Genomic DNA, 19,641 nt, shown 5'->3' with positions numbered 1-19,641 from the left:
ATCCAATATCTCTGAAAAGGAAGAACAGTTTTTTGTGCACACATGCAAACAACAAAGTTTTCCAGTCTACAACTCAATGACACTTTGACCCAACCATTTTATCTACCAGTACAAATTCCAAGGGTATATGCAGCCGGGGACTTGCGAGTGTCCAAATGCACTTGTTGGGCCTCTCCTGTGGTGTAATTCAAAACAGACATGAGACCACCTTGATCTAGAAGTTTGGTTCCACAATCAATGCTGTGAATAGAAGCAAGCCCAACTATATCTAAGCTGGTACTTTTCAACCTCCCATACAAGCCTCAGAGACGTTATTTTGCATGTCCAAAAGCCAGTTTCCATCGTCAAGACAGAGAATGCCTAAGTCTTGCCTGTCAGCGGTTGGACACTGTAACCCATTCTTATCTTTCACCTTTTGTTTTGTTGGTGAGCCTACACAACAGCTCTGTGCAAGTTTTTATATCTGAGCCTAAGTGGGATATGTGGGTCTTCTGACCACCAGTATTACGAGGGTCATAAACGGTCTGTTTGTTGTTTGGCCTTTCCTGTATGACCAATTTGCCATGAGGAGCACATACTGCCTGATGGCCTGTTTCTAAGGATTACTGAAGCAAATAACACTAAACGAGCCACCATAGCAACACAATTATGGGGTAGTGTGTAGCAAAGGCAGATTGCCAAATTGAGAAAGAAATCAGAAAATGAGGAATACCGGTACCAAAGTATTTCACACTCCTTAACAATCTTTAGTTTAAGGTAAAAGGTGGAACTTCAGAAAATGAATTCTGGCAATGGACAAGATCAGGGCTGTCTTAACGCATGGGCACACTGGGCAGTTGCCCGGGTACGTCCCATGCTAATCTATGTATGTTGTGACTTGCTGAGTGGTTGTGTAGGTAGGGCCCCCAGTGCACCGCTTTGCCCGGGGGCCTATAATGCTGTTAAGATGGCCCTGGGCAAGATACCAGCTCATAATTAAAAAATAAATAAATAAATACATGAAAGCATAAACAACTATTTACCAATTAACACATTCACCTCGTCAGGTCACACTGCTACTTGCACCATCCTGCTGCTCTTTAACTTATCCCTCCCGTTCACTTCATGGTAATCATTTACGTTGCCCTGTTGTCGGAACCATATCGGCCTACGTCACGCCACGTTTCAATATACACACACTTTGTATGATGAATACATGGAAAAAAATGTTTGGAAAATAAGCTTTCAGATCCTATAGAGGGATATATTTATCTTACTGTTGATTAATATATATTCAAAACGAATCATGAGCACATAAAAGAAATAAGTATTAAATTTTATCAAGCACGAGCACTGTAACAATTCAACTGGAAAGGCTTAGGCCTGTTATTTTTTATGTATCTGAATAAGCTAGAAACCACCAATATACAGTGGGTACGGAAAGTATTCAGACCCCCTTCAATTTTTCACTCTTTGTCATATTGCAGCCATTTGCTAAAATCATTTAAATTAATTTTTTCCCTCATTAATGTTCACACAGCACCCCATATTGACAGACAAAAAAAAGAATTTTTGAAATTGTTGCAGATTTATTAAAAAAGAAAAACTGAAATATCACATGGTCCTAAGTATTCAGACCCTTTGCTCAGTATTTAGTAGAAGCACCCTTTTGAGCTAATACAGCCATGAGTCTTCTTGGGAAAGATGCAACAAGTGTTTCACACCTGGATTTGGGGATCCTCTGCCATTCCTCCTTGCAGATCCTCTCCAGTTCTGTCAGGTTGGATGGTAAACGTTGGTGGACAGCCATTTTTAGGTCTCTCCAGAGATGCTCAATTGGGTTTAAGTCAGGGCTCTGGCTGGGCCATTCAAGAACAGTCACAGAGTTGTTGTGAAGCCACTCCTTCGTTATTTTAGCTGTGTGCTTAGGGTCATTGTCTTGTTGGAAGGTAAACCTTCAGCCCAGTCTGAGGTCCTTAGCACTCTGGCGAAGGTTTTTGTCCAGGATATCCCTGTACTTGGCCGCATTCATCTTTCCCTCGATTGCAACCAGTCGTCCTGTCCCTGCAGCTGAAAAACACCCCCACAGCATGATGCTGCCACCGCCATGCTTCACTGTGGGGACTGTATTGGACAAGTGATGAGCAGTGCCTGGTTGTCTCCACACATACCGCACATCTCCTCAGTGCAAGACACATGACAGCCCGCATGGAGTTTGCTAAAAGACACCTGAAGGACTCTGAGATGGTGAGAAATAAGATTCTCTGGTCTGATGAGACCAAGATAGAACTTTTTGGCCTTAATTCTAAGAGGTATGTGTGGAGACAACCAGGCACTGCTTTTTGTCTGTCAATATGGGGTGCTGTGTGTACATTAATGAGGAAAAAAATGAATTTAAATGATTTTAGCAAATGGCTGCAATATGACAAAGAGTGAAAAATTGAAGGGGGTCTGAATACTTTCCGTACCCACTGTATTATAGACTGAAGGATGGGGGGAGTGAATTTCACTATTCCAGATAAGAGATATGAACTCGAGGTTGTAAATATTGGCAGCGACAACTGGACCAGTATCAGGCGGGGTTAGGCCCTGTCAAAGCCGATGTGATGTATGGGAAAAATGCAACGCCCAGTGAACTGGGAAGTATTGGTTGAACCAGTTGGAGGCAGGAGAGCAGGGAATGGAATGATATGGGAGTCAGATGACAGAGACGAATGTGTTGAGAGATAAGAATTATAATAAAAGTATGGTTTGCCCATCCTTGGACGCTCATTTCACTTGATTTGAGTCTGTGTATGCATCAAGCCTGACTCTGCTGCCTTCCAGAGACTCCGTGTGCCTTCTTGAGAAAATTCGGGCTGCCGTGACGTCCACCACGACACCCCAAACCACCCCACACAAGAAAAAAGGAGAAATATAAAGCACAGTACTGGGGGAATTTTATCAAAAAAGTTTTTTTTTATTTGTTGACCCTAAACTGGTACATCTTCTGAAAGAGGAGCTCTCAACGGGCTACTAAGCATCCAGTGAAGATTGGGACCACTAAAGAAGATAAAAGCATCTTCAAGTATAACAGTGGTAATAAGAACACCAACGTGTTCCAACAACCCCCCACAGTTTTTGCATGAAGACCAGATCACAATCCATCTTACCCTCGGTGGGCTCCTTGGGAGTGCAGTTCTAATGTTTGGGCCCAATGGTGTGCTTGGCTAGGCAAGGGCTTGGATCACTTCCAGTTTTTCCCGATAAATATTATGGAAGGCCAGAGCCAGGGTTCGAAAAGGTACCTCATGGTTCTCCGTTTCTTTCTGCAATACAAAGCAAAAGTGAATGGGACTAAAAAGAATAGCAAGGCCTAAAACAGAAGGAGAACAAAGTGATCCCTAAGCCAGGAGCTTATGGTCTGACAATAGTGCAGCTGAGGCCACCTGGGAATTGTCAGTTCCCTTCAGCATATACACACAAGTGGGAATTTCCTTAAATCCAGACCTGAAAAGAACAGCTTTACCAAAGGGATTTGACCCATCCCTACAGACCCAGTGCCAGTACTTGTAAAGGTCAACATCAGCAGAGTTTCGTCCTTCCTCATTATCCAGAAATGGCAGCATCTCTAAAGCAACAACATCTAGGCCTTTCAAATAAACCCCGATACCCCAGTGATTTTGAGAATGGTTTGGTTCACCTCAGTGACCTACAAACTATGGTATCTGAGAGTCCATGATATTTCCATAAACCCCAGAGCTTGTAAAACATAAGCCATTTAAGACTGGTGCAGATCAACAGACCTCAGTTTCTGGCAATTCATGTCAATGTAGAATTTCCCATTTCCATTAGAATACACCCAGCAGTGGAAATGTAGTCAATTCCCATAGACCCCGAAACCTCTGAACCTTAAGAGGTCAATTACACCAAGCTGACCCTGGCCTGACTGAAGTGCCTGGCAGTGTTACTTTTTATATTTCCATAAGCACTCACAGACCAGTAGCTGTTGTCTATTCCCAAAAGCACCAATCCCACAATACTTGTTCAACCCAGTTGATCCAAATGTCTGTTAAGGTCTGCCAAACCAGCTTGGTTTGTTAAATTCCTGATGACTCGGAGATCGAAGGTCAGTTATGCCATCAAGATCTGGTCCGTTACTATAGACCCAGATAACACAGTGCCTGGAACATTCTCCTACACCAATGCTGGGTCTCATCCAATTTCATATACATCAGGTCACATACCCCAGCAGGGATTGCTTCTTTCACACTGACCTTGTAATCTTGATACCAGTAAATGTCAGTCACGTCAAGTCAGGTTGAGGAGCAGGCACTGGTACAGCGAGTCGCCACACCCACCACATGACGGAACAGCTTTTGATCCTGATTAGCAAGCCCCCAGGAAGACACACGGTCAAATCCTTCCCTCTGGAAATGACCCTCTCTCTGTGTCAGGGCAGATGTTACATGGGCATCTCCTTGGCCTGGTCCAGCCATTTGTGTCGTTAACAATGAAGATCCGAGCCAGATCACCCTTGGGAAATCCCGCCATGTGGCCATAGTGCCATAACTGACGGTCCCTCACAATGCAGATAATGTGCCTCATTTGGGACTCCTTGAACAACACAAAGTCAAACCAGCGGTACCCAAGGACTCTCCGAAGATGACACAGTACCGAAGGAGTCAGCTAAACTAAAAGAGTTTGGTTACTTTCCACAAAGCCAGATGTTACAGGACTTGTAATGTTAAGCTAAACCAACAAGGTTTAGTTTATCTCCATTGATTCATGTATACAGTGGTGTGAAAAACTATTTGCCCCCTTCCTGATTTCTTATTCTTTTGCATGTTTGTCACACAAAATGTTTCTGATCATCAAACACATTTAACCATTAGTCAAATATAACACAAGTAAACACAAAATGCAGTTTTTAAATGATGGTGTTTATTATTTAGGGAGAAAAAAAATCCAAACCTACATGGCCCTGTGTGAAAAAGTAATTGCCCCCTTGTTAAAAAATAACCTAACTGTGGTGTATCACACCTGAGTTCAATTTCCGTAGCCACCCCCAGGCCTGATTACTGCCACACCTGTTTCAATCAAGAAATCACTTAAATAGGAGCTGCCTGACACAGAGAAGTAGACCAAAAGCACCTCAAAAGCTAGACATCATGCCAAGATCCAAAGAAATTCAGGAACAAATGAGAACAGAAGTAATTGAGATCTATCAGTCTGGTAAAGGTTATAAAGCCATTTCTAAAGCTTTGGGACTCCAGCGAACCACAGTGAGAGCCATTATCCACAAATGGCAAAAACATGGAACAGTGGTGAACCTTACCAGGATTGGCCGGCCGACCAAAATTACCCCAAGAGCGCAGAGACGACTCATCCGAGAGGTCACAAAAGACCCCAGGACAACGTCTAAAGAACTGCAGGCCTCACTTGCCTCAATTAAGGTCAGTGTTCACGACTCCACCATAAGAAAGAGACTGGGCAAAAACGGCCTGCATGGCAGATTTCCAAGACGCAAACCACTGTTAAGCAAAAAGAACATTAGGGCTCGTCTCAATTTTGCTAAGAAACATCTCAATGATTGCCAAGACTTTTGGGAAAATACCTTGTGGACTGATGAGTCAAAAGTTGAACTTTTTGGAAGGCAAATGTCCCGTTACATCTGGCGTAAAAGGAACACAGCATTTCAGAAAAAGAACATCATACCAACAGTAAAATATGGTGGTGGTAGTGTGATGGTCTGGGGTTGTTTTGCTGCTTCAGGACCTGGAAGGCTTGCTGTGATAGATGGAACCATGAATTCTACTGTCTACCAAAAAATCCTGAAGGAGAATGTCCGGCCATCTGTTCGTCAACTCAAGCTGAAGCGATCTTGGGTGCTGCAACAGGACAATGACCCAAAACACACCAGCAAATCCACCTCTGAATGGCTGAAGAAAAACAAAATGAAGACTTTGGAGTGGCCTAGTCAAAGTCCTGACCTGAATCCAATTGAGATGCTATGGCATGACCTTAAAAAGGCGGTTCATACTAGAAAACCCTCAAATAAAGCTGAATTACAACAATTTTGCAAAGATGAGTGGGCCAAAATTCCTCCAGAGCGCTGTAAAAGACTCATTGTAAGTTATCGCAAACGCTTGATTGCAGTTATTGCTGCTAAGGGTGGCCCAACCAGTTATTAGGTTCAGGGGGCAATTACTTTTTCACACAGGGCCATGTAGGTTTGGATTTTTTTTTCTCCCTAAATAATAAAAACCACCATTTACAAACTGCATTTTGTGTTTACTTGTGTTATATTTGACTAATGGTTAAATGTGTTTGATGATCAGAAACATTTTGTGTGACAAACATGCAAAAGAATAAGAAATCAGGAAGGGGGCAAATAGTTTTTCACACCACTGTATAAAAAGATCAGCTACACCAATGAGTTTGTATCTAAAATGGTAAGCTACACCAAGAAGATATGACTTCCTCCCACAGAGCCAGGTACCCCAGTGCTTGTAGAGGTCAGCTAAACCAATAGAGCCCATTGCCATCCCTTAGAGCCCAGAGCTTGTAAACATCAGTTAAAACACCAGAGACCAGTTACTGCTGTCCACAGAACTCAGTGAGCCTGCTGCTTAGCAAAGTTAGGCAAGGATGTGTGCATTTCAACAACAACAAGCAAAATCAAAACTAATAAGAATGAAATCCATTCCTATAAACACGAACACCAGAGTACCTATTAAAGTCAGCCATTCCAGCCAGGCTCTGCTCACTGCTAAAGAAAGCAGCAGATAAGGCCATCTAGTACACCAACAACTGGTCCATGTCTATAGAGCCCAGTGCCAAGCAATTCTAACCATGCTTCATCAGACTGGTCCATTCCCACAGATTCCAGTGTAATGTTTTGCTGGCCTGAATGGGTATACAGTTTTGCACAACTGCAGTAGATTAACACATTTGATGAGTAGTCACATTACCTTCAGATTTCTAGCTGAATCTGTTCCAAGGCCTACTAGAACAAATAAAAATGAGAAGACGAAAGACCCACCAGTTTGTCATTTGCACCTTGGCTTTATTTACTTATCTCCTCTTTACAGGCTGTGAAATATCACACAAAGTGTTTTTCTTCATTTTAGCAGCTAATTCCAAGTGTTACTTTCGAGTCACTTCGTTCTTATACGCGGTCAAGTGCTAAAGTCAGACGGGCACAGTTTGGCTAGGTGACAAATTCAGCAAAAGCTGTAAGGTGTTATAAGAGATTTGGGGGGGGGGGGGGTCAAGAGTGAACAGGATACTTACAACTGATGTTTCAAAGTATTCCAGCCCCTGACTCAGTGCCCACTCTCGAGCGCTTTCAGTGTCCACAGTGCGTCTCACCGACAGATCTGTCTTGTTGCCCACTAAAACCCCTGTTCAACACAATTACAAAGAAGAGGCAGGAAGTTTAATAAACAACTCTTAGAAAAATTCCTCAAAATGCTATTACAATGCTCATTTAAAAGGCAAGATTTTCAAAAAACACAGTTAAGGTATACCTGGTAATGGAACCAGTTATATATAGTACTGTGCAAAAGTTTTAGTCAGGTGTGAAACAATGCTGTAAACAAAGAATGCTTTCCAAAATGGAAGTGTTAATCATTTATTTTCATCAATCAACAAAATGCAGTGAATGAACAAAAGAGAAATTTAAATCAAATCAATATTTGGTGTGACCACCCTTTGCCTTCAAAACAGCATCAATTCTTCTAGGTACACTTGCACACAGTTTTTGAAGGAACTCCGCTGGTAGGATGTTCCAAAAATCTTAGAGAACTAACCATAGATCTTCTGTGGATGTAGGCTTCCTCAAATCCTTCTGTCTCTTTATGTAATCCCAGACACACTCGATGATGTTGAGATCAGGGCTCTGTGGGGACCATATCATCACTTCCAGGACTACTTGTTCTTCTTTATGCTGAAGATAGTTCTTAATGACTTTGGCTGTATGTTTGGGGTCATTGTCCTGCTGTAGAATAAATTTGGGGCCAATCATACGCCTCCCTGATGGTATTGTATGATGGATAAGTATCTGCCTGTATTTCTCAGCATTGAGAACACCATTAATCCTGACCAAATCTCCAACTCCATTTGCAGAAATGCAGCCCCAAACGTTCAAGGAACCTCCACCATGCTTCACTGTTGCCTGCAGACACTCATTATTGTACCGCTCTCCAGCCCTTCAACGAACAAACTGCCTTCTGCTACAGCCAAATATTTCAAATTTTGACTCATCAGTCCAGAGCACCTGCTGCCATTTTTCTGCACTCCAGTTCCTATGTTTTCATGCATACTTGAGTTGCTTGGCCTTGTTTCCACGTCAGAGGTATGGCTTTTTGTTTGCAACTCTTCCATGAAGACCACTTCTGGCCAGACTTCTCCGGACAGTAGATGGGTGTACCTGGGTCCCACTGGATTCTGCCAGTTCTGAGCTGATGGCACTGCTGGACATCTGATTTCGAAGGGTAATAAGCTTGATGTGTCTTTCATCTGCTGCACTAAGTTTCCTTGGCCAATCACTGCGTCTACGATCCTCAACGTTGCCCGTTTCTTTGTGCTTCTTCAAAAGAGCTTGAACAGCACATCTTGAAACCCCAGTCTGCTTTGATATCTTTGTCTGGGAGAGACCTTGCTGATGCAGTAGAACTACCTTGTGTCTTGTTGCTGTGCTCAATCTTGCCATGACATGAAACTGTCTTCCACAACCTCACCTTGGTAGCAGAGTGTGGCTGTTCCTCACCCAGTTTTAAGCCTCCTACACAGCTGTTTCTGTTTCAGTTAATGACTGTGTTTCAATCTACGTGTGACATTGATGATCATTAGCACCTGTTTGGTAGAATTGGTTGATCAGACACCTGACTAGAATCCTACAAAACCCCTGACTTTGTGCAAGTGGACCTATAAGAATTGATGCTGGTTTGAAGGCAAAAGGTAGTAACACCAGATATTGATTCGATTTAGATTTTTCTTTTGTTCGCTCACTTTGCATTTTGTAAATTGATAACAATGAACAATCATTATTTATATTTCTGAAAGCATTCTTTGTTTACAGCATTTTTTCACACCTGCCTAAAACTTTTGCACAGTACTGTATATATATTTATACATATTGTGGCGGATGGCTGGGGGTTGTGCTCAGCCGGGACACCTGGAAAGACTAGGAAAGGGACTACACCTCTCCTGGACCACGAGAGGGCAGCTGCCCTGGTTTGTATGGGTGCTATGGGAACCGAGCATGGAAGCTCAACCCTATTGGGGCCCGTGGCCACCACAAGGAGGAACCCAGAGGACTGAGGAGCCCTGGATGTCAGCACTTCCGCCACATCCGGAAGTGCTGACGGAAGGAATACAAGGGACACCCGGAGTGCTTCTGGGTACTCATGCAGCACTTCTGTCTCACCAGGAAGTTCCGTCGGATGGTCGTCACAGAGCCCCTGGAGCACATCTGGGTGATTATAAAAGGAGCTGCCTCCCTTGAGCAGGAGAGTCGAGTCGGGAGGAAGAAAGTGAAGCTCGGGAGGAGAGGTGGAAAGGCCGAAGGAGAAGTCCAGAGAGGAGAGAAAGGACTGAACTAAAGGTGTTTGCTGCAAGAGCACTGTGTTGTGTGCCGGACTGTATTAATTAAAACGTATGTGTTTGGAACATTCGGTGTCTGTCTGTCTGTGTCCAGGGCTGGTTTACCACAATATATATATCTATTATAATAAAAAAATCCTGGGACGAGACAAGACTTTTTCAGAGAGATACTTTCACCTCCCACGAGATGAGACTTTGTGCCAAGAGATTTAACCACGCCCGGGGCTGGAACTAAAAGACAAAGAGCAGATGACAAAGTAGAACGTCAAAAGAATTCAAAAGTGTTGGTGTGATACACACGCAGAGCAGGTTAGAGATAACGAAAGTACTAAAATTTGAAAGTCTAAAAAAAAAAATGATAGTAAAGATCGCATTATTACTCGGTGAAATAACAGAACAGCGAAAAGAGATTGAATATATTGTTCGGATTTAAATTTTAAGTTGGAGACTTGTAGATTGTCTTAATTTGTGTTGTGGGAAAAGTAGTGTTTCTTCCCAATGAAGAGGCCTATCCACAAAAATTAAAAGATTTGTTGTTTGGTGAAAGGAAAATCCACAGACGCGAGCGGCAGAGACATGAAGTTGCTGGTGCGTAGTGCAGGCAGGGGGTTGGCGAGCGAAGAAAGCAGGAGGTGAAGCCCCCTAGTATATATATATATATATATATATATATAGTAAAACACTAATCTAAGCACCAAAAGAGTAAATGGCAGACTAACGCTACATCTTTTCTCGCTAGTAGAGACAGGAGATAACAAATGTGTAACGTCAAAAAGTGTTGAAAGGGTTCACTACGCACCTGGCATTTGAAGGCCCTGGGTGTGCGCCCTGGCTCTCTCCAGCCACTTAGCACAGCTCTTAAAGGACTGCTCGCTGGTGACATCAAACACGAGGCACAGGACTGATGGCTGACCCCACTGTACAGAGAAGAGAAGGCTAGGAATTAAAGGCAGGAGATAACTGCAAGAAAACACCTCGGAAAGAAGTTCCAGGTGCTGTGGACCCATCTGGAACTAAACAGATAGCCCCTTAATTCTTGGACCCCCTGTTGCTTAGATGACACTGTTCTAGTCAATCCTCTGGAAGGAGGTCACTGCTGCTTCATGAACAGTCTACTGTAGTAACGTCCTGTACCCATAACTGCCAGCACACCATCTTATCTACCATAACAGAATGGGCCTTGTTTTTATAAAATACCAGCCATTTAATGTTGTCCTCAATCAAATAATCATGCTAAACCATTAATAGAGGATTTGGATCGTCAGTATCTTTAAGTGATGATTTCATATTATCTTGTTTTCTGTCTTTACTTTCTAAATGGGTAGGGGAAGAGGTATTTAATCTAAACAAAATAGCATACTGTATGTCATACTGATTTTAATTAATTTATTGCATCAATTTTAAGGATTTCAATGTACTGTATGTCTATAAATAACATAAATGTTCCACTCACCAGCTTTTCAACCGAGTCCAGAAAGATGTCTTTGCCTGCAGAGTCAAAGATGAAGAACTCCTGTGCAAGAAAAACAAAACACACAAAAAATAAAAAACCATGAACACACTTGAAGTTTACTGCGCCAGTAATGGAGCCGAGCTGTTTAGTTACTCAAGGGATTGCACCACCATAGGCTGACCTGGTCAGAGGAATCAGGGGATCAAGTTAAGATGTACAATTACTTAAACACTACTGGGTATGTAAGGACACCACGAGAAAACAGCGATATAAAAACTGATCTGTAAATAATGGTGGTGGAACCTGGTAACTTCTAGTGAGTTTCACTTACAAAGCTACAGATAAGAGTGTTTCACAAAAATCAGTGATGGAGACTTTGACAAGTTAGTAGAACACAGCGATTCTTTCTGGATTTAGGTTTTCCTTTATTTAGGTGCACCTTGGTGAATAACAGATACATTAATTAATCCCTGATGTTTTACCACTTAGCATTTATGGCAGTGAGGTTTATTTTTCAGATAGCCAGACAGACAGCATTGGGTGAAAAAAAGAAATTAGCCCTAAATGGGGGCATCAGTCCACCTGGATAAAATAAGCTGTGTCATCCTGCTGCCCTCCGTTGTAGATTTAGTGCCAATTGCAGGTTGAAATAAAAGTCAAAATTGAATGCAGCTGATCCGCAGAAAAGGTGGCACACAGTGGTTAGGTTTGCTGCCTCACAGGTCCGGTGTTCATGGTTTAAACTCCACAGAGTTCTTTCTCCTTTATTCCGTTCAGTATCCTATAAACATGCCGGGTGTTCAGGTGGTAGCTGTAAATTAACCCTTTATGATGAGTGTGTTCTGCAGTGGACTTCTTTCGGCTGCTCCCGTTAGGGGTTGCCACAGCAGATCATCTTCTTCCATATCTTTCTATCCTCTGCATCTTGCTCTGTTACACCCATCACCTGCATGTCCTCTCTCACCACATCCATAAACCTTCATCTTCTCCTCTTGCCCATCAGCTCTATCCTTAACATCCTTTTCCCAATATACCCAGCATCTCTCTTCTGCGCATGTCCAAACCAACGCAATCTCGCCACTCTGACTTTGTCTCCCAACCATCCAACCTGAGTTGACCCTCTAATGTCCTCATTTCTAATCCTATCCATCCTCATCACACCCAATGCAAATCTTAGAATCTTTAACTCTGCTACCTCCAGCTGTGACTCCTGCTTTCTGGTCAGTGCCACCGTCTCCAACCCATATAACATAGCTGGTCTCACTACCGTCCTGTAGACCTTCCCTTTCACTCTTGCTGATACCCGTCTGTCACAAATCACTCCTGACACTCTTCTCCACCCATTCCACTCTGCCTGCACTCTCTTTTTCACTTCTCTTCCACAATCCCCATTACTCTGTACTGTTGATCCCAAGTATTTAAACTCATCCACCTTCGCCAACTCTACTCCTTGCATCGTCACCATTCCTCTGACCTCCCTCTCATTCACACACATGCATTCTGTCTTGTTCCTGCTGACCTTCATTCCTCTCCTCTCTAGAGCATATCTCCACCTCTCCAGGGTCTCCTCAACCTGCTCCCTACTATCGCTACAGATCACAATGTCATCAGCAAACATCATAGTCCACGATGACGCCTGTCTAATCTCGTCTGTCAACCTGTCCATCACCTTTGCAAATAAGAAAGGGTTCAGAGCCGATCCCTGATGTAATCCCACCTCCGTCACTCGTACCGTAGACCTCACCACTGTCACACTTCCCTCGTACATATCCTGTACAATTCTTACATACTTCTCTGCCACTCCCGACTTCCTCATTCAATACCACAGCTCCTCTCGAGGTACCCCGTCATATGCTTTCTCTAGGTCCACAAAGATGCAATGCAGCTCCTTCTGGCCTTCTCTCTATTATTGGAATAAATAAGCTGCTCAAACACAATGAAAAATAAAAACTCAGTGCCCTAGGTGACTTAGTCATGTCTAATATCACTATTTTTAAAAGGCTTCATGTCAAGTTTTTACAGTGAGCCAAACGCAAGCGACCCCATTTCTATTAGCATTTCAACCGTTTAGATTTTAAAAATATTGTATAACAACATTACAGCGGCTATATTACTGCTGTAAACTGCTGCTATGGATGATTACAACAACTTCTGAAGTCACTTAAATGACACCTCAAAGCTCAATGGCACATTGCAGAGACAAACATGTGCATTAAAATGCACTACGCTGCAATAAAACACATTTCTTTTATAGACAGTTATTCTTGGGTCTCCAGAAGTCAGACATGCTTACCTCTCCATTCATCAATTTTCCATCCTGCTTTTTTCTCATCAGGTTCATTTTCGCTAAGCCTAGCCCAGCCGCAGTGAGCAGATGATAGACAATAAATCTCATACAAAAGCTCTATTTAGTGTCGCAAATCAACACACGGGAAGAATTCTTTTTTTTGTTCAAAGATGGAAGGCTGATAGTTGGCAGGTCTCTTTTCCACACATACGTTACAAGTGTGAATTTGTGAATTTCCCCTTGGGATTAATAAAGTATCTATCTATCTATCTATCTATCTATCTATCTATCTATCTATCTATCTATCTATCTATCTATCTATCTATCTATCTATCTATCTATCTATCTATCTATCTATCTATCTATCTATCTATCTATCTATCTATCTATCTATCTATCTATCTATCTAAGTTACAGTGGGCACTCCGACATGGGAGCATGAAGTGACTGTATATCAATATGGCCAATCTTTTTCTTCCTCTTTCGGCTGCTCCTGTTAGGGTTTGCCACAACAGATCATCTTTTTGTATCGTCCGCATATTGATTAGGCAAAATTTCACGCCGGATGCCCTTCCTGACGTAACCCTCCCTATTTATCCAGGACTTCGGACCGGCATAAGGAAACACACTGGTTCATGCATCCCCTGTGGCTGGGTTTGTGTCAATACTCACTGTAAATTAGGGGATGACTGGGAATTCTCATGTAACCAGTAACCTAACTAGGTAACAACACTCTGCTACCTGTAGGACAGGCATGTGCCTTTATCCATCTTCAGAATCTGTGGGAGCCAGGTTAAAAAAAAAGTGAAAACTCACGCACATAGTGGCATAGTGTTAATTCATAGTGCCCAACCTGCCTATCCCTAGCATATGGGAGCAAACCAGAGTGCATGAAGCCCAACAGACTAAGAAAATCACAACTAACAAGTTGATTTGCATTGATACTGTGTGGCACAGCATGGTGGCAACATGTTTCACTTCCTGGGTTTGTTGTCGATTTGCAAATTGTATCCATGTCCGAGTGTGTGTGTTTTCTGCATGTACTTTGGCCACCCTCCACACAACATCCCCAAAAATGTGTATGTGTGTGTGTGTGTGTGTGTGTGTGTGTGTAAGGTTGAGCTACAACTCCATAGTGACCCTCTGTGAGCACTGTGGTGTGTGCGTAACTTACCCAGCAATGGTCTGACCTATGTGCTATGCCAACTATTGCTAAGATCAGTTCCAGGCCCAGTGTTCCTAAATTATATTTAGCGGGATTGAATATTTTAAGGCATTTGTGATGGTTGCTGTTAAGCTGGGTGGAAAGGTGGTGTGGCGGTAGAACTTCTGGAAGTTCCTTGTGTGACGTTTGCCCCATGTTTACAGGGGTCCTTCTCCACAGACCAAATACATGCAAGTTAGGTGGATCAGCATTGCTAAATTGACCCCTGATGTGTGTGCATGTGTGCTTTCACCCTGTGATGGGCTGGCACCCTCTACAGGAATTGTTCCTGCCTTGCGCTCTGTGTTGTGCTGGAATAGGCTCCAGCTTCCTTGATGGATGGAGGGATGGATACTATTGAGTTCTACATAGCCTTGAAGTAGATAATGGATTGACAAATTTGTGTTGCAACTCACTTGGCACAGTACGGTGGCCTCTATGGTTCCATGCACAGGTCTATGAAAGACACCCATCAATCACTAGCTTTCCAGTACAAACGCAGCAATCTAGCAATGCTAGAGCTATCAGGGCTGAGCTAACTTCCTCAGGTTTCTGTCGTTCCTGAAACGATGTTAAGGTTGGTACAAACCTGCCTTTTATAATCAACTAATCTATTTTAGAGTTTTTTAAATGTATGAGACTCAACCCATTTACGCCTTTTGGGTCACACATAGTCGTGAATCACCTTTGTACTCAGAAAACAAGTCGCGTACGGTTTGCAAAGTGTCTCGCGATGGGTTGCAGCAGGCAGTTTAAGCAATCAATGTTGCTATGCAATGGTGGCAATTCTCTGAGGGGGCATCCCCAACTGACCCCAAATCCAATTGGAGGATGGATGACTGTAGGTGCTAGAAATCTGAGGGTCGTCATGGACTGAGTCATAAAAACAAAAAGAAGGACAAAATTGGGTTGTGAGGAAAAACAAATTAAAGCACACTAGCCTATAACATTATAAAATGGGGACTGTGTGCACAAAGGCTCACCCTTTCATATCATTTAAGAACCACCCAAGACAAAACTGTATACCTTAGAAATGTAAAACTTCCCCCAAGGGCAGAGGATGTCACACATGTTGTCTCAAATAACAAAGGAAGGGCTGTTTTCCTCTTCCAACAAGCGATTTTGGGTGCTGTTTGTTCCTGTCTTGTGATGTCACATGTTGACTGAAAAGCTAATTGGCTGAAGGCAAACAGCTGTCCTTGAACATCAGCTTTGATGAAACCCAGAAATAAGATCCACCAGCATTATGTGTTATTGAAAGATAGCCATTCAAGGGGAAATCTAAGATGACGCAGCTTGGGGAGATCCACAAGATGTTCATCCGGCTCCCCAAATGGTTTACAGGGAGGTGAGCCGAATCAAACAGCTAATTAACTCAAGGGTTTCATTCAGTTTCGTAAGGCAAAAGGCAGCAGAGCAAGTGAGTGAGTGAGACGCATTGGAGCTGAAAAAGAAGAAAAGAAAAAAAAATAACATGCAGCACAGGGGTCGTGTGCATTTCAATCTTGGGCAAAAGCCTTCAAGCTGCCATAATTATTGTCATGCTTCTCATTTTCCACGGTAACTGATTTCTTTTAATAAATACGCATTCCATTAAAGGTACCATCACTCATAATGCAGCACCCAATATTTCACCTGCCTGCAGAAAAACAGGATCTGTGCGACAACTAGACAGACTGGAGTCAAAGTCAGAAGACTCGGTGGAACCCACAGAACTAACTGGTGAAACCAGAAATAACAAAGAATTAAAGCATTAAAAGGAAGAAATGTTCTTCGTCACTGACAACAGGACCTACAAAAAGATTTCACCCCCTTGGAAGTTTTCAAATTCTGCTGTTATAAAACATTGAATCGCAGTGGATTTAATTTGGCCTGTATGACAATGATCAAGAGAAAAAGACTCTTTAAGTGAAGACAGATCTCTGCCAATCAATTACAAAGTTAAAACACATACAAAATGATCACACAAGTATGCATTCCCTTTAACATCAATATCATAAAATCAGTATTCAACAGAAAAATGCTATTAAGTTAAATTAAAATCCACTGGGATTCGATAGATACAGTGGTGTGAAAAACTATTTGCCCCCTTCCTGATTTCTTATTCTTTTGCATGTTTGTCACACAAAATGTTTCTGATCATCAAACACATTTAACCATTAGTCAAATATAACACAAGTAAACACAAAATGCAGTTTTTAAATGATGGTTTTTATTATTTAGGGAGAAAAAAAATCCAAACCTACATGGCCCTGTGTGAAAAAGTAACTGCCCCCTTGTTAAAAAATAACCTAACTGTGGTGTATCACACCTGAGTTCAATTTCCGTAGCCACCCCCAGGCCTGATTACTGCCACACCTGTTTCAATCAAGAAATCACTTAAATAGGAGCTGCCTGACACAGAGAAGTAGACCAAAAGCACCTCAAAAGCTAGACATCATGCCAAGATCCAAAGAAATTCAGGAACAAATGAGAACAGAAGTAATTGAGAGCTATCAGTCTGGTAAAGGTTATAAAGCCATTTCTAAAGCTTTGGGACTCCAGCGAACCACAGTGAGAGCCATTATCCACAAATGGCAAAAACATGGAACAGTGGTGAACCTTCCCAGGAGTGGCCGGCCGACCAAAATTACCCCAAGAGCGCAGAGACGACTCATCCGAGAGATCACAAAAAGCCCCCAGGACAACGTCTAAAGAACTGCAGGCCTCACTTGCCTCAATTAAGGTCAGTGTTCACGACTCCACCATAAGAAAGAGACTGGGCAAAAACGGCCTGCATGGCAGATTTCCAAGACGCAAACCACTGTTAAGCAAAAAGAACATTAGGGCTTGTCTCAATTTTGCTAAGAAACATCTCAATGATTGCCAAGACTTTTGGGAAAATACCTTGTGGACTGATGAGACAAAAGTTGAACTTTTTGGAAGGCAAATGTCCCGTTACATCTGGCGTAAAAGGAACACAGCATTTCAGAAAAAGAACATCATACCAACAGTAAAATATGGTGGTGGTAGTGTGATGGTCTGGGGTTCTTTTGCTGCTTCAGGACCTGGAAGGCTTGCTGTGATAGATGGAACCATGAATTCTACTGTCTACCAAAAAATCCTGAAGGAGAATGTCCGGCCATCTGTTCGTCAACTCAAGCTGAAGCGATCTTGGGTGCTGCAACAGGACAATGACCCAAAACACACCAGCAAATCCACCTCTGAATGGCTGAAGAAAAACAAAATGAAGACTTTGGAGTGGCCTAGTCAAAGTCCTGACCTGAATCCAATTGAGATGCTATGGCATGACCTTAAAAAGGCGGTTCATGCTAGAAAACTCTCAAATAAAGCTGAATTACAACAATTATGCAAAGATGAGTGGGCCAAAATTCCTCCAGAGCGCTGTAATAGACTCATTGCAAGTTATCGCAAACGCTTGATTGCAGTTATTGCTGCTAAGGGTGGCCCAACCAGTTATTAGGTTCAGGGGGCAATTACTTTTTCACACAGGGCCATGTAGGTTTGGATTTTTTTTTCTCCCTAAATAATAAAAACCACCATTTACAAACTGCATTTTGTGTTTACTTGTGTTATATTTGACTAATGGTTAAATGTGTTTGATGATCAGAAACATTTTGCGTGACAAACATGCAAAAGAATAAGAAATCAGGAAAGGGGCAAATAGTTTTTCACACCACTGTAGATAGATAGATAGATAGATAGATAGATAGATAGATAGATAGATAGATAGATAGATAGATAGATAGATAGATATGAATTTTAGTGTAGTAGGCAGGATAGATAGATAGATAGATAGATAGATAGATAGATAGATAGATAGATAGATAGATAGATAGATAGATAGATAGATAGATAGATAGATAGATAGATAGATAGATAGATATGAATTTTAGTGTAGTAGGCAGGATAGATAGATAGATAGATAGATAGATAGATAGATAGATAGATAGATAGATAGATAGATAGATAGATAGATAGATAGATAGATAGATAGATAGATAGACATGAATTTTATTGTAGTAGGCAGGATAACATAGATAGATAGATAGATAGATAGATAGATAGATAGATAGATAGATAGATAGATAGATAGATAGATAGATAGATAGATAGATAGATAGATAGATAGATAGATAGACATGAATTTTATTGTAGTAGGCAGGATAACATAGATAGATAGATAGATAGATAGATAGATAGATAGATAGATAGATAGATAGATAGATAGATAGATAGATAGATAGATAGATAGTAGGCATGCCTAGCTAGATGTAACCACAATAAGACATCAGATTCAAATGCAGTCACACATTCTGTCCATGGCGCCATCATCCATCCAGTCTGTGAGTCTAGTAAAGTAAGAAATCGGGAGTAAAGCGTGTCGCATAACACGGACACGGCAGCCACCTCAAGTCTGCTAGACAGGTTTCTAATGCAGGAGTGAACGGGTGTGGTGGTAGGGGGGGTGCGCATCTTTCTTGCTGGCATCTTTCTCTTATTAGCAATGCATCCCAAGCTGCTGACAGGCAAGCAATTAAACTGCAGCCCTCAAAAAACAATTTATTGCTCGCAGTGGCGTTTTTTTAAGTAGTATGCTAATATCTTTTGGGAAATGTCCTTGTAGTACACAGAACAGTTTGTAAAGTCTTTCAACCCCCGCTACCCCCTTAATTGATCGGCCAAGCCACTCTGCAGCATTAACTAAAGCAGCACAGGGTAAAACCGAAGACAATTACATGTGAAGCAAGTCCTTCGCTATTGCCTGCCACAAGGGTCTTTTCAGTAATTTATTTCTAAAGAAAATGGATGTTGCCTGCCACAGGTTCACTTATTATTTTTAGGAGTTTACTCAGCATTGCACGGTGATCCAGTCCCCCACCGCCCCCTCCATTGTTGTCAAGCCTTTATTAAGTGGTGCAAATTTTTAATTTCATAATTCCACATTTGACTTAATTTATGTATGGGTGGAAAGGATGCATTGGATATTCATCCACAGTACCGTAGTAATTATAAATGTTATGTGAATATCATGTTACTCAAATATTCAGAAGAGCATAATAGGAATAGTGGCACAGAAGCCTGATAAATAATACTGGATAGAAATGACTATCTGAGCATTAAATGCCA

The 19,641-nt window shown here is 42.0% G+C and overlaps 1 protein-coding gene across 1 annotated transcript in view; it reads right to left on the bottom strand.

Moving 5' to 3' along the window:
* Positions 1-2,925: 2,925 nt before the first annotated feature.
* ift27 (intraflagellar transport 27 homolog (Chlamydomonas)) overlaps positions 2,926-19,641 on the bottom strand; it is a 33,360-nt gene continuing 16,644 nt past the window's right edge. Inside the window, exons 4-7 of the mRNA XM_028815128.2 lie at positions 11,021-11,080; positions 10,367-10,484; positions 7,255-7,364; positions 2,926-3,287 (exon numbers count right to left, since the gene is read on the bottom strand). Of these exons, the coding sequence (XP_028670961.1) occupies positions 3,189-3,287; positions 7,255-7,364; positions 10,367-10,484; positions 11,021-11,080 (387 nt within the window). The 3' untranslated portion in view covers positions 2,926-3,188. The remainder of the gene's footprint in view (positions 3,288-7,254; positions 7,365-10,366; positions 10,485-11,020; positions 11,081-19,641) is intronic.

The sequence above is a fragment of the Erpetoichthys calabaricus genome, chromosome 12, assembly GCF_900747795.2.
Source record: "Erpetoichthys calabaricus chromosome 12, fErpCal1.3, whole genome shotgun sequence".
NCBI lineage: Eukaryota > Metazoa > Chordata > Cladistia > Polypteriformes > Polypteridae > Erpetoichthys > Erpetoichthys calabaricus.
The sequence above is the reverse complement of the archived record's forward strand: the minus strand, read 5'-3'. Positions and strand labels throughout refer to the sequence as shown.